The sequence below is a fragment of the Archocentrus centrarchus genome, chromosome 6 (assembly GCF_007364275.1).
Source record: "Archocentrus centrarchus isolate MPI-CPG fArcCen1 chromosome 6, fArcCen1, whole genome shotgun sequence".
Lineage (NCBI taxonomy): Eukaryota > Metazoa > Chordata > Actinopteri > Cichliformes > Cichlidae > Archocentrus > Archocentrus centrarchus.
Genome location: NC_044351.1, coordinates 24,386,623 through 24,401,776, shown reverse-complemented (window position 1 = coordinate 24,401,776; position 15,154 = coordinate 24,386,623). Strand labels below are relative to the sequence as shown.

The window sequence follows — 15,154 nt, the reverse complement described above, 5'->3', positions numbered from 1 at the left end:
ATTACTTAAATGTGTCAATAATAATTTAAACTAGTCATTTTTATGCATTTAATACATTATTGAATTATTTATTTCCAATTCTAATTAATTGGCATATTTAATTATATATGGGGGGGGGGGGGGCATTTTGGCACTCTTGTTGCTTCATAGACGATTAGCATAGACGATGAACAACCTGTAGGCTGATGGTTGCGTGCCTGATTAGAGTCAATAAATGCCAAAAAAGTAGAGGCACCTGTCGGCATGTACAAGAAACACACATTGTATACCACCTGACTCAAAGGTTACAAGCAATGGTACATTTTGTATTATAATAATTGTACATGTAACTGAGGTAGGTGGTAATTATTTAACATTAACTGTCCTAGTGTGACTGACCGGCTCCATGTATTTGTGTGTGACATGCTGGGCTGGAGAGAGAGAGAGAGAGAGAGAGAGAGAGAGAGAGAGAGAGAGAGTTGCAGTTGCCGTGCAGCACAGCAGTCACACCTTTCCCAGCTCTAAACAATGAAACGCTCCACTCCCTCCTCCACTTCTCTCCACACGGACCTGCAGTAGGAGGTCCGCTCTGGAGGAACAAATAAGCATTAACTTTTATTCAGCCTGCCGACAGACAGCCTACGGGACTCTCCAGCAGGACTCTCCTCGTTCAGCCTTCATCAGGAGGAGCAGCCCGACGGTCCGAGTGGTCGCGAGGTACCGGTGGATGGATGAAAGTAAACCAGGCTTAATTTTTTTCCCCCTCCTTCATGTATGGACTCACTCTCGTTAACGCGTTTATTCAATAAGATTAATTGTTGCTATAAAGTTACATTGGTACATTGTTTCTTCCCTTTACCTTTGTCCGCTTGTGGATTTACCGAGTTAACAGCTCTATCGGCTTCGAATAAACAGTGAGATACACCGAGGAAGTGTATTAGGACAACAGAATAGTGAAAAAGAGAAAGTCTACATCAGTATGCAAACGCAGGAGCAGACAGTAATCTGAGTCAGCAGAGGTGCAACTCTTTAGCGCCACATTGTCAAGACCTCTATTGGAAAACTGGTGTAATCCTACTCTTGAATATATGAGCTGTGGGATTGTTCTACTCTATCTGGCGGGATTGCACAGACACTTTATAGTGAATTTTATACACACGATGTATTTTCACGGTTTCTTTCCTGCCGGCTGACCTTTGTAATCATTTTTAGAGGTAGGTTTGTGCCTGATTTCATTTGCTTGTGGATAATGACAAATTCTCATCTTTCCCCAACAGCGGCTGGAGCAGTAAACCTTGTGAATGGTGACTGGAATGCAGGATTATCATCTGACCTCAAGTGGAAGGAGAAAAAAATTAGACTATAAGATTACACATTTTCTGATCTATGCAGCCCTACAATGCCTTTGAGGTTACAATGTCTACACTAAAGCATGTTATTCTGCAAGATAAGGACCAGGACAATGAAAAGATCCTGGACTGGAGCTACATTAAATGGACTGAAAATGAAGTTGTCACAACAGGTGTGGCAGATGCTGAGACTCAAACGGACTCAGCATGTTTTGAGCACAAAGAGAGCCAGACCAGCAACCCAGTCATAATGCACATAGATCTTAAACGGACACACTCCAAACTGAAACACTTGTCTTTGGTGGACCCAGACAACTCGGCAGCACCTTTCTTTCAGTTTGACCGCCAGGCTCCTGGGCGTATCTCCACATCTCCCACCTTGAGGAGGATGAGGAGCACCCGACGTCCTCAGATGGATTTCAGAGAACCTGCCAAGATGGAGAGCACTCAGGAGGAGCCATCATCAGCAAGCACGGGATCCCCCATAAGCCCCCTGTCACCAGCACACAGAGTAAAGTCTCCTCTTGCAGCGAGCCCCCCCTCTGATGGAGAGACCTGTTCCAATCATGAGCCGGTGTCATCCTCAGGCCGGCAGCGAAGCAGATCGCATATATCAAACACTTTTGATGGCAGTATCACTTCCATGGGAAAAGAATGTCACAGTGCTCATCCTATTCTTAATAAAGACAATGGATTTCTTGAGAATGACTTTCAGGTGAGCGTTTACCAGGTCTCTAAATTTAGTGTCTGCATTTAAGAAAATTTAGGAAAAAGTAGTTTTCTTAATCATCATGTGAGTCTCCTCCCCATCCTTTCCTGTAATCTAATGTTGATTTATTTTTGTGCAAAGCCTAAAAATTAAATGGTTACACATTCCTTCCTTGAAGAAAACCTTCATTCCCTCAATCGGCCTTGCCTCCCGCAGTGGTCACTCACAATGCAAGCTTTTGACAGCAAATGAATCAGCAGTTACATGCACTGACAGCTCTGACCAAACCCACTGCCTGGAGAGCCCTGGGAAGTGCTCTCCTTGGGCCCCTATTCACCACAGTCAGCAGTCACCCAATAATGGAGGGGTCAGTGAGCGATGGAAAAAGATAATGGGGAGATCTATTCATCAGCTCATGGTATTCAAGCGAGCCGATCCTCAATAGAGCACCGGCATTCTCTTCCAATATCAGAGGCTTTTGAATGCAAGCGACCACTTAAAATACTGATTCAAATTTGAATGTGTTTGAAAGTGATATAGTGGTGTTGTTAGCAGCAGGAGGTCTGTGAACCCTCTGTTTGATTCTGACTGTGGAGCAGGACTGGGCCAATATGACGTGCAGTATAATTACTGCTTTGAAATGATGAGGTCACTAACAAAGTTCTTTTTTTTCCTTACAGGAGAAGGAGCCCTGCCATAATAGGTAAGTGTACCTTGGACTGTTTTGCATGCTGTCTGTGTTGCCCTGTCATCATGGCTGGAAACATCAGAACTTCATGTTGAAGTGTGTGGGAACATATTTGCTTATCAAGCATGTAGTAAAACTTTTCCTGGAACAGATGCAGCTCTCACATTTGTTAATTGTTTTTGTCCTTTTGTGATTCACCCATTTACAAAAACAACCAAAAAAACTGAGTGCCTCTGACTTGTGTGCTCTGTGGGTGCTTGAGAGCAAGCAATGATGATTGGAGCTTTGGTTTGAGGATCCCTATTGTGCTTTCATTGTCACTCGTGTCTTTGTTAATCCTTCATAAGCTTGGTGGGTTAAGTTTTGAGAGTCCTATGGTTATGTATGGGCTAGACAAACCCTCATTAAGGCTGTTTTCCCTTACTGCCGCCCACACCCCTCCTAATAGGCAACCAGGCTCTTCCCCTCGCCGGATAATTAGGCAGCTATTGTCCCTGTAATTACACCCTGGCACTGTGCCTCTTACAGTGACCGGACCTTGCGAGCCTTGGTTGGGACAGTTTTGTTTGGGGGCATCATTATTTCTCTTGTTATACCCGAACAAAGCGGCCATTTTTACAAGTGCTCTCTGTAGCAGAGAGGCTGGCACAGAGAAAGCTTTCTGAGCTGCCACAAAACAACAGGATATCATTGTGAGGATGCTGTGGAATGAACTGCGAGGAGGCACTGACCTGGTTTGGTGAAGTAATCATGCCTTTCGTGCCACATGTCCCCTACAGTGCTCAGGTGCTACTGCTGACTGATATCTGTCTCACTGTTCAGCATCTTTACACTGATCTGGAGGTGGGTGTCGTATCAGTTTACCAGTAGGAAAACACCCCATCCAGTGAGAGCAAGGAACAGTTGGTGCTTTCACAGTTGAACAAAAGTGTCCTGGAGGAAAGACGTACCAGGTTACTCCCGCTCAGTTGTAGACTAACTTATACTCCAAGCGTACAAGTTGACCCCACAGCCATGTGGCCTACGTGTGCACTCGAATTAGTCTCATGGGCTACTTTTGCAACTGTGCAGGCACAGCAGCAAGAATGCGGGTCGGGTTTGAGGGGATGTGATGTGCTGTAAGGGGAAGCGCATTTCCTCATTCAACCTAATAAAGAAGTTTTACTTTTATTGTTCCTACATTGTTCCTCTTGCTTGTACTTCCAGTGTATTGTTTTGTTAATATAAATAGGGAGCTCAACCCTCATCTGTAAGTCAGACTTCCTCATGATTGTTTTACTATTGTCTACCCTTAATCTGTTACTTTTCTTTCTACTGAACCTTAAATTCCTCTTTTTGAAGTCAAGGCCCTAAAATATTTAAAAGCCAAGCCACAGAGTGTTGGCGTGGGTCACTGACCACTTGTCGATCAGTGTCAGCTTGTTAAAAGTGAGTCCTACCTTTACTAGAACCAGCCTGTCAGGCTGCTTTTACACAGTATTTTTGGTGAATGCAGCCACGTTTAACAACGGTAGTTGTCTTTTTAGCATTGGCACAGTTTGGTTTGTGATCGCTAGCGTCATCTGAACGCTGTCACAAGTTTTTCCTTTTGTCTGTTACAACAAATGAAAACATTTCCATGGCCATGCCCTTTCTAGATATTTAGCCTGCATATTTTTACATAAACCGATTTATTACGTGCTTTTAGTTTTTAATTTCAACATGTGAATGTCCATTTTTGCTTTCAACAGTAATCCCAGAAGTGCAGCAGCAGAGGATAAGTCAAAACACTTGAGAACAGTGGCTGTTTAAGCCCTGCCTGAGGCTGAGAGGCAGGCCTGTGTTTTTCCAGCCGCAGCCATGCCTCAGTTACTAACTGTGAAAAGCAGACCAAGAGGATTATAACTGGCACACATTGACAGCTTGCCTCTTTCCACATAAATAGGGCGATCCATTAACCGGCATCTATCCCTGGATAATCAGACACATAACACTTATCCTATGTTAATCGCCAGTTTGCTGCATAATGTGGATGGTATTTCATTGGTATCCCAACAATGTAAAGAGACAAATAGGAATTCTGTGATTTCCTGTTGCTTGCATGATGTCTATTCTTTTACAATACAATATACTTACAATGGAGTAATAATCCTCGGAACTGAAAATTTCAGATGTCTCATGAGCTGTTCTTCACAGTATGAAGAACTAGTTTTTCATTTGTTTGTTTGGGGTTTTTTTCCATCGTAAATCCTCCACCTGCCTGCTTCTGTGTCCTCAGTCTTCATCAGAGGAGGCGGAGCTCTGTGGTTGTCAGTTTGCCCGGATTGGATGTTTCACCAGGAGACCTTTTTGTGTCCAATGGAGCAGCTGACTTATTAAATGGCTCAAACATCTCAGGTACCTCTGTCAGTCTCAGCAGAATGTGGTTTGCCCTCTGTTGAGGTGATGCTTGCTCATGAACTAGTACACGAATGTTATTGAGTCAACATGTCTGTTGTCTCAATACTTAAAAGCATAATGAGCTTCCTTCTTCCTGCTTGGCTGTAACCTGTCCTTGCTCACTGTTATGGTGATCCACTCAAAATCTGTGCACAGTAGTTTGATTTTTTTTAACTTTATGAATTTCTGTGACACCCTATGCTATGATATTATTACAGTATTTAATTCACAATACAATATTTGGATTTATCACCGTTTTTTCAACTGAAAGTTAACCTTTGTCAGTATCTGTTTTATCCAGTAAGATAAAGTGATCTCGCTTCGGTTATTTTGTTGCTGCAAAATAAGATTGTCAAGAATGCCAACACTGTCACTAAAACCTGCCATAAATGTTGCCATAAGACAGATTCAGTCTGCGAGTGAATGGGGTCAAGTTGGCAATCACATGCAATGTTTCTGATAATACAGCAATTAACTGTGATAAATTGTCAAAAATCACATATCTGTTGCCATCTACATAGGCAGAAATTCACATTTAACACAAATTCACATTTAAGTGTTATATTTGTGCTCAGCAACCTTCCTGTTCTATAGAAATATAACCAGAATACAACCTGAATACTGCTGGCAGCCAGTTGAATTGAGTCCCCTCAAGTTGTGCTCATTGACAAAGACTCATTCAAACTAATGGTAGCATGTCTGCATAGACAGCAATTATTTGAAAACCTTGAACAATCTCTCGATTGCAATCAGTCCAAGTCAGACTGCAACTGGTTATAGAAAGTTTAGCTCCTATCAGGCGACCTCTGCAATGGCCTTGGAATCAAAAGGGGTCATGAGTATGCAACACCCTCAAGCTCTGGGCAACCATTTAGTCATCGCAAGTTGCAATTGGTCACAGAATGTGAAAAAATTCACATTAGGTCCACAAGGTCCAGGTCCAGCGTAAGTCTGGTCCAGGTCCAGACTTACGCTGGACCATAAAGGTCCAGCGTAAGTCTTTACTGCAAGTGCAGCTATTCACATTAACAGTTTTGTAAGTTTACCTATAATGTAATGAGCAGCAGCCCTATATGAGAGGCAGACTAGTAAACTGTAGGCAGTGCCATAGAGAGTTAAGAGCAGACAACAGTATAGCGTGTATTATTGCTTCTAAGAAGGAGGATTATTTGTATTTGTGGTATCAAAACACCAATCATGTAAAACCAAAAAAAATCAAATGGACAATTCTTATAAATTTTGTGTTATATATATATTTCTATATAACTGGTAATTTAAAAAAAAAAAAAAAAGATTTTTGTACATTTCCAAAATTTATGTCCAAAGTCCACCAGAGGTGTAATCTCTGTTATGTGAGTTTAATGTCAGCATTTTAATGCTTTTTATCGTCACAACTTTTACAGATACCAAGAAGTCAAAGTGGCCATTCTCAAGGCGTAGTACGGTAGGTGTACTGTCTGTCTGTTAGTCCTTGATGTGTGTGACTGGTGCCAGTGGCGTGCTTGTCATTTGTTTTGATGTACTTTGTTTTATGAGTGAGCAGTTGATTTGGACATTGGTCTCTGACCCACTTCCCAAAGCAGATTAGTGTTTTTCCTCTTATCCCTTTTAGCCCACATAGTTTTTTTTGTAATTGGTCAACACTTGAAATGCAGAACTTGAGCCAAACTTGTTAATTTAGCTTTGAGACTGCTGTGTCGTTATGTGAACAAATATTAGCAACAATTACGTGCACAATGCTTTGTTCTTGGGCAGTGCACAGCCCTAAAAATGTGCCTAATATCTCTGTGTGTTTATTTTTCCTTTCAGACTAAAGGGAAGTTACAGACATACACAGTGTCAGATATTGAGAAATATCTTTCAACTGCACAGATTCAAGACTGGAGAAACTCTGAGCTACAGAAATATAAGGCAAGAAATGAGCCCTGTCAGTTGCTGTTTGTTTTGTAAATCATCATGTTGGTTCTGTATGCTCTGTGACTTTCTAATCCAAGCAAACGAGTGTACTAAGAGATCCAGATTCCCAACTCAAATACAGCTCAGTGTTTGCCAGATGACTCAGAAATAAGAAGATGGCAGTTAAATGAAAGCTCCCGTAATGTTTAAATGACACGGGTTGTGTAAGAACCAGAATTTCTAGACAGTAACCAGTCAGGTCCACCTACACGCAAATATAAACAAGCACTAATGTACTTCTGAATTTATAATGGTAGCAAGAAATTTACAGTCACAGAACAGACATGTTTTATACTAACACATTTTCTAAGGTGTCTGTGGAAGACACAGCCTCCTAATCTGAGTTATGGCTTCTTGTCTTTCTGTTTATGTGAGAGCAGGACTACTCTCTGGCTGAGTTCCTGCAGGACCAGTCTTCCCAGGTCAGTGCTTCCTCTGACCCTCAGGGCATCAAGAGACAAGAGACCATCTGGGAGCTCTTCACCAGCGAGTGTATTTACTTCATGGATCAGCTCATGGTTCTCAAAGAGGTGACTCTTTCCATACAAAGTCTCACAATGCACACACACACGCAAACACACACAAGACCACAAATAAAGACCAAACCTAAACGAAACCCAACACCTGCTGCTTTGTGTTCTTCTCAGTGAAATCCTGCCTTTGGAGTTCATGTAAAAGTTTCTCTGGGTTTCTCAGTCAGCTGATATTACTGGGAGCTTGAACCTGTTCTGTCTCTGCCTTCTTTGTGCCTTTCAGGTGTTTTTGGCTACGCTCACAAACCTGCAGCTGAGGAACTGCCTGACTGACATTGACTCGTGGAGGCTGTTTGCAAATCTCAATGAGCTTTCCCTGGTGAGAAATTATGCAAATAATTTGCATGAGGAGTTTATGGAAATCACTTCTAACAACAGCTGCTTTCACATCCTTAAAACAACATGGTTTGGATCCTCATCAAAATAAGGCTACAAACTGTGAAAGAGCTAGTAATGAGTCTTTACAACTGTTGAAAGGGTGCTTTAATTAAAAAAAAATACTACTTTAAAAATTTTTTTAAATGGATTTACTCAGGTAAGCCTCAATATTCAACAAATATTTCAGAAGATACAAAAAACGTGGCAAGAAAAACCTTTCTTAACAGTTATGTTAACATAATACCTCAATCGTGTTATAACCAGCTGAAGACCTAAGAGTGTCACACGGCCCTGTGGTGACATTTGACACTGTTTTCTGCTGCAGGTGAGCTCATGTTTCCTGAAGAACCTCCTTTGTGTTATCAAGGACATGCTGGAGATTACTGAGGGTGGCGGGCCCACCCTGCTGGATCTGCTGAGCAAGGCAAGTGTGATGCACATTTGAACTCAGTAACACAATAACAACAGTGTTCACTAGTCCACTGATAAGATAATGGATATAGAGAAGGAAAAAGTATCAGTGATATACTAATTTGGATTGATTAATATATAATCCTTAATATATTTTATGAATTTTTATTTTCTAAATCACAGGCTTGAAAAATAACTGGGTAGTTTGAATATCTTAACCTCCTGAGACCCGAGCTTTTGTTTGAAATGTATATTTTTATTTCTCCTAGCTTTTTGGGATTTACCGGACCTGATAAATATAAAAACTAAGCATCATCTAAAAAAACAAGGACTTTATTTCACAACATGGCACAATTAAGTCATCATTGTTTAATAAAATATAAAATTGAAAAAAGAGACACAATACAAGAAGGTGAAAAACTGGGTGCAGGGCTAAAAACAATCATAGAAAAAGAGAAGTCCTCACACCAGGAGTCGTTCCTAAGCAGCTTTAATGGAGATCACCACACATGTAACGTTTCAGGCATAACTGCCCTTCTTCAGACATAGAGAGCAGACATACCATCTATATACACACCTAATCAAGATCATGTGATCACAAGTACCAATAAACAAAACAAAAAATACATATACAAATCTGCATGTATTTATAAATATACAAGGAGAAACACAACAACGTCAGTGACAACAATATCATAAGTTGAGGAACAAGTGAAAAATCACATGATCATAAATAGTAAATAGTATGACCATATTAAAAATAGGTATTAAAACAACAATAAAAGTGCCTGTAACAGAAGCGTCACAGGAAAATCATAGAAACATCTATGCCATTCAAATTGTACTTTCTTTTTTTTTGCGTGCATATGGATTAGCATCCTCTTTGTGCCTTTTTTATGATATGTTTATCTGCAGCTTAACACCTGACGTGACCCAGCAGTCTGTATCCCAGTGTTTGTCTAACACTACTATCTGCTGGCAGGCTTTCCAGGAGAGCATATGCCACTGCCTGCAGACGTATTGCCTCAACTACTCCACGGCTCTTCTTTATCTGGACAGTCTGAAGCCCAGAGAGGACTTTGGGACTTATGTGAAGGTACAGGAGGGATCATACTGGTGGCGGATAAATTGTGTGTGTGCCGGTCAGCTCAGCGGGAAGGACGCTGTGTACCATGACAATGAAGCAGGTGTTGTGTGTGCCAAGTGTGTGTGAGAGAGAGGACACACAGCAGTATTGCTGCACCAATAGCAAACAGTCAGTTCAGTGTCACAGCAGCCTGCCAATGAGAGGAATGTCACCATTTGTACCTTGTGCAACCTTCCCTGTCATCCTGCTTACGTGCTTGTTAGGGCTGTCATTGTTTTGGTATTACGTTTAATTTCTTCTCACACACGCATTTCACTGCCCATCCCGTCTTTCCTTTCCCTCCAGTGACAAGTTCTTTCAAACATTTGACCTCACTCTTTCTCACCGTGCCCATTCTTTGTCTTCTCTTCTTCTCCTCAGTGGTGCGAGAGGAGCGAGCAGTGCCGAAGGCTGCAACTGCGCGACCTGCTGGTGGCGCCGCTGCAGAGGCTAACTCGATACCCGCTGTTGTTGCGGAATATCGCAAAGAGATGTCAGAAAGACGACGAAACCCGAGGGCTGCAACTTATAGCAGAGCAAGTGGACACATCTATATGTGAGCACTGGATTACAAAATTTCCTTAATTATTAAAATGCTTCAGCACAGTGTAGGCTCTCATTTTGACACAAATAAGCATTTGTTGTTTCAGGGTTGTCACATGAATTCAAGTACTTCGCACACGTCTTGCCACCTTGCAGAATAAGTGTTTTGTGTCAGACGTCTAAGTAATGTCAGTCAGCTGATCATAATGTGTTTCTTCAGCATGCCTCGAAAGGAATTTGCCTCCTGATGGTTTATAAACATATCTAGAAAAAAAAGGCATTTTTAAGTAGATGGAAGTCTGTTAACATGAACAGGCCAGGTAGTGTCTTTGAGAGCAAACAGGTTATATGCTCTAGATATCAGCCAGCAGACCTTGACCATTTATTTTTCACTGCAAGCCTCTGCTTGCAGACCTGTTATGGCAGTTTATTATGTAACTGGACAGACAGGCTATGTGAAATGTTCTGTAGCCATACAACTCAATGTCATGTCGGATTGAACAAATAACCTTACCAAACGAAACAGCGTGGGGCTTGTAAATCTTTAATTAAATACATTCCTATAACCATTAAAAAGGCGTGTTTTACCACACCTTTTAAAAGGTTGTGACAGTGAGTATTGTAATCACAGCTATGATATCCAAGTCAAAGTCCTCTCTGGGTGTGGGGGGATATTTACTGTAAAAGCAGATACAGCTGTAATCTCTCACGATATGGTCACGCCCATGTTTGGCATCACTGAACAGCAATGTAATAATATAATAAGGTTCATTATCATGTTATTACACTGTAAAATGCGAAGTATATGTTACATAAAGTAAAAAGTGTCAGTAATGTAACATGATTTCTGTTTATCAGAAATTAATGAAGTAATCTTAAAAGAAATGCAGGCCTAACCTTTGAGCCAGAGGGCCTGTTTTGGCCTTAATGACATTCAGTCACCTGTCCTCTCTGTTTACAGGTGATTTAGAGGGAAAGGTCAAATGGCTGGATAACTACCAGAAGGTGAAACAGTTGAGAGATGCCCTGGTTTGGCTGCCTGTATGGGAGAGGGACAAGCGTACTTTCATCCCTGAGGTCTGTCCTTGATGTGTTTGTGTATATATTGGCATTTGGATGTGTTTGTGTCTCTGGGAGCTGTGTCAACAGAGCAAAGTGTTAAAGTCACAGACATGCACCAACACTTTATCCTCTAATGCCTCATTAATACCAGATAAATTGATCCAGTCAGATATCTGGAAATCATATATGAAAGCAAAGAACAGTAGTATTTAGAGTGTTCACATTTTACAAGGTGTTATTTGTGAATAGTTCAATGTCAGATCTTTTAATAGTTTCAGTTTGAATAGGTGATGACAACAGTACCTTGCAGTGTTGTGCTACTCTTCTTTTCTCATTGTTTCTAATTCTAGGTTGATTAATGCTTGTTGAGAAACCTTTACTCTAATTGTCTTTACATTTAGTAATTTCTTACTTCTGCTCAGCTCTGCTCCATTCATGTGGCAGGGGATTGGGCTTTGCATACAGAGTGAAAGAGAAAGAGTACCAAATACTTGATGTAATTGAGAGCAGTGAGGAGACAGTTAATTTTTCCTTGGGATTCCAGCCTGACATTTGTTTGGAAATTTCCATAGTACTTATAGTAATGTAACAAGACTGCATTGCACACTGTGAAACAGAAACACACTGAGAGCACAATTAAGAAACTTGCAAGTGTGTAAATGCACTTCATATTTTCCCCTTTGTTTTAATGGGATCAGCCCACCCAGCAGTTTTAGGGAACATAAGCGCTTTCAGACGGCATGCTGAATTTGCCAGTGGGACATAAACAACAACACTGTCATTCAGACTTCAGACACTACATTGCAAAAAGTATTCACTCATCTATTCAAATCATTGAATTTAGGTGTTCCACGACCACAGCACCTAGGTGTGCAGACTGCTTCTATAAACATTTGTGAGAGAATGGGTCACTCTCAGGAGCTCAGTGAATTCTACTGTGGTACCGTGATAGGATGCCGCCTGTGCAACAAGTCCAGTCCTGAAATTTCCTTAATACTAAATATTCCACAGTTACCAAGTTAGTGGTATAACAAAGTGGAACAACAGCAACTCAGCCATGAAGTGGTAGGCCACATAAAAACAGATTGCCAGCTTTCTGCAGAGTCAGTTGCTACAGACTTCCAAACTTCATGTGGGCACCAGATTAGCTCAAGAATGGTGGGTAGAGAGCTTCCATGGCCTAGCAGCTGCATCCAAGCCTTACGTCACCAAGCGGCAGATGCAGTGGTGTAAAGTACTGGACTCTAGTGCAGTGGAGATGTGTTCTCTGGAATGACGATTCACATTTCTCCATCTGGCACTCTGATGGACAAGTATGGGTTTGATGGTGGCCAGGAGAACGGTACTGACTGCACTGTGCTAAGTGTAAAATTTGGTGGAGTGGGGATGGGGGGGGGTTGTTTTTCAGGATTTGGGCCCCTTAGGTCCAGTGAAAGAAATTCCTAATGCTGATGGCTGATGGTAGACAAATGAATACTTTTGACAATATAATGTAGATCACTTTTACAATAATGTTCATTGTGATTTAATTCATACGCATCTTAAATACCTCATAGTACCATATTATTCTAGCCCTTCTCTCTCAGACTGACTTGGAGTTTCTAGACAGAGCCTTCAGCCTTCAGCCTCTCCTCTGAAACCAGCTCCCAGTTTGGATTTCTACAGATTAAATTAATTTAATACTGTTGGGTCTTTACCTCACAGTATGAATCTCCTTCAGAGGACTGTTGTTGTGATATGGTGCTATACAGATGTTACTAGAAGAGAACCAGAGTGCTCTTTCAGACATGAAGCCAACATGCTCAGTTGCTGTCAGATTAGTGAAAAGAATGATCTGTCTGAAAAGTGTTAAAATGTTGTCTGATAATTTGACTCATTTCTTTTCTTTCAGAATTTGAAACATCTTCTAAAGGCTGTGACTCTGGATAATCTGATTTCTCACAGGAGTCTGCTGCATGAAGGGAAACTTGTGCTTACAGGTGTGTCGGCTGGTGTAAACAAATTTTACATGTTTCATGCTTCAAATAGACTAAAATCTTACACCATCTTTCTTTGGTTCATTTGCAGAGAATGCAAAGTTCCTAGATGTTTATCTGTTCCTGTTTGATGAATTCTTGCTGATTACAAAGATAAAGAGAAACAAGAAGGCATGTCACTCTTTAACCTTTGCTCACTCCAGTCTGGGCCATAGATAGTTATTGTAAGGATGTTCTATCTACATGGCCTTCATAAATTCTTATAAATGTCCCGATGTCCTGTGCAGAGGTCCATTGGTCCAGAGCAGAATCCTCTGAAAAACCTGGAGCTGGATCAGATGCTGAAGGAGGGATGCACCTTCAGGGTTATCGACCAGCCCATCTCTCTGGACCGACTGCAGCTTAGGAACATCGATCAACTTAATGCTTCCTGTAATTATACTTTTTAAGATTCCTTAAGTTTATTTTAATTGAGTTTACCAGCTGTAGACAGTTTAAAAGAACATATCTTTTGAGTGTATCATAGCAGAACAGACAACGGAATTAAAACACCCTACTGGGTCACGTCTCTCTGTTTATGTTTGCAGCCTGTGTAGTGCATTTGTGTTATTAAATGAAGGAATGTTTATTGTCTTGACAGCATCGGGGCTGCCTCATTCTTTCATAGTAATGCACCAGAACCGCTACCAGCAGTGTATTGGCGCATTCATCCTGCAAGCTGCGTCAGAGGCTGTCAAGGTAGATGAGTTCAACTGTGAATTTCTGAAAAGTTTCTAAAGAGTGCAAAGAGAGCATGTAGAAGAAAGATTACATTATGTTCACAAAAAAAAAAAAAACTGTATCACCACCTATCACACTGATAAGTTTATCCAAACATTTCTGCCTTGTCAAAAGCATCAGTGCAAGAGTTAAAATCTACAGAGCCTAAAAAAGTGAAACTTAAATCTTTAAAATGTTGGCATTTCTAAATTCAGTTTTATATGCAAGTCTGTTTAGATTTCCTTTGGATGCTCAGTTATAGCTGGACATGGATTCTCACTGTAAATCTGTTCTTTTTTTTTCTTTTAAATAAGATTACATTAAATTGTTTAGGCTTACTTGTGTGAAGCTGTTTAGGACAGCTTATAGCAACAGACATTACAGAGATTCAAAACACTACACATTAAAAATTTACACTATTATCTGGTCAGTTCATTTAAAAAGTGTTGACTGCTAAATATGATATTTCTGTTTCTAAACACTTCTTTTTTTTTCCAGAAAGTGTGGATGTCAAAGATAGAGGGCGCAGTGACGGCGCTGCTGAAGCAGGACTCTCAGCAGCCACGAGTCAAGAGCTCCTCATTGTGGCTGGAGTCTTCACAGATATGAGTCATCAAAAAGCACTAGAAGCCATGTGAAAACGTTTCTACTGTTAATGTGCACTTCACTGCCCCCTGATGTCTTGTAAATAACTGCACTAGCACTAGGATAATTTTGTAAACTAAGCGTTTGCCTGTAAAGGCAGCTGCTGCAGTAGAGTACAATAAACATCTGATTATGTAGTAAAAGAATAGCAGTTTTTTTTTTTTGCATTAAGTATTTCATGCCTCATTTCATCCAGGTTTTTTTTTTGCTCATTTTTAGCCACTACCAGTAGTGGAGAGAGACAGGAAAATGGGGGAAAGATACAGGGGAAGACACACAGGCAAATTGGCGACGGGCCGGGACTTGAACCTGCGCCGCCACGTGGCATATGTATGTGGTTGCCGGCTTCACCACTAAGCCACCCGGGCGCCCTTCATCCTGTTCATGGGCTTTGTTTGTGTCGTGTCTATTTCATAATACATTATACATTGCTGTGCAAAAGTCTTGAACCACCTCATTTCTGGGAAATAGGTGCAGCAGTGTATTGAAACATGCAAACATACATTGGAATACAGCACATAAGGCAAAAACAGTTTGTACAATTCTATTGAGATTGAAAGTCAATATTTGGTGTGACCACCTTTGTTCTATAACACAGCCTGAACCCTCTTAGGCAGCTTTC

General features: G+C 41.0%; 1 protein-coding gene across 2 annotated transcripts; it reads left to right on the top strand.

The window, feature by feature from the left end:
• The first annotated feature begins 523 nt into the window (after window positions 1–523).
• plekhg7 (pleckstrin homology domain containing, family G (with RhoGef domain) member 7) lies at window positions 524–14,675 on the top strand. 2 transcript variants are annotated; one of them, XM_030731645.1, is made up of 17 exons: window positions 524–716; window positions 1,257–2,043; window positions 2,718–2,740; window positions 4,983–5,101; window positions 6,547–6,587; window positions 6,953–7,054; window positions 7,480–7,629; window positions 7,856–7,951; window positions 8,336–8,434; window positions 9,404–9,517; window positions 9,929–10,103; window positions 11,052–11,167; window positions 13,044–13,131; window positions 13,220–13,299; window positions 13,416–13,560; window positions 13,769–13,866; window positions 14,386–14,675. In XM_030731645.1, the coding sequence occupies exons 2-17, from the start codon at window positions 1,366–1,368 to the stop codon at window positions 14,494–14,496; spliced, it is 2,235 nt and encodes a 744-aa protein (XP_030587505.1). In that variant the 5' UTR covers window positions 524–716; window positions 1,257–1,365; the 3' UTR covers window positions 14,497–14,675. The 2 variants fall into 2 exon arrangements, with proteins under 2 accessions (XP_030587505.1, XP_030587507.1); XM_030731647.1 differs by having other exon boundaries at window positions 524–751.
• Window positions 14,676–15,154: the final 479 nt, after the last annotated feature.

Excerpts from the sequence above, each read along its gene's own strand:
- plekhg7 (XM_030731645.1), top strand. The coding sequence starts at position 1,366 with ATGCAGCCCTACAATGCCTTTGAGGTTACAATGTCTACACTAAAGCAT. Across the intron at positions 2,044-2,717 it reads TTCTTGAGAATGACTTTCAG|GAGAAGGAGCCCTGCCATAA; the intron begins GTGAGCGTTTAC and ends TTTTCCTTACAG. Across the intron at positions 8,435-9,403 it reads TGCTGGATCTGCTGAGCAAG|GCTTTCCAGGAGAGCATATG; the intron begins GCAAGTGTGATG and ends ATCTGCTGGCAG.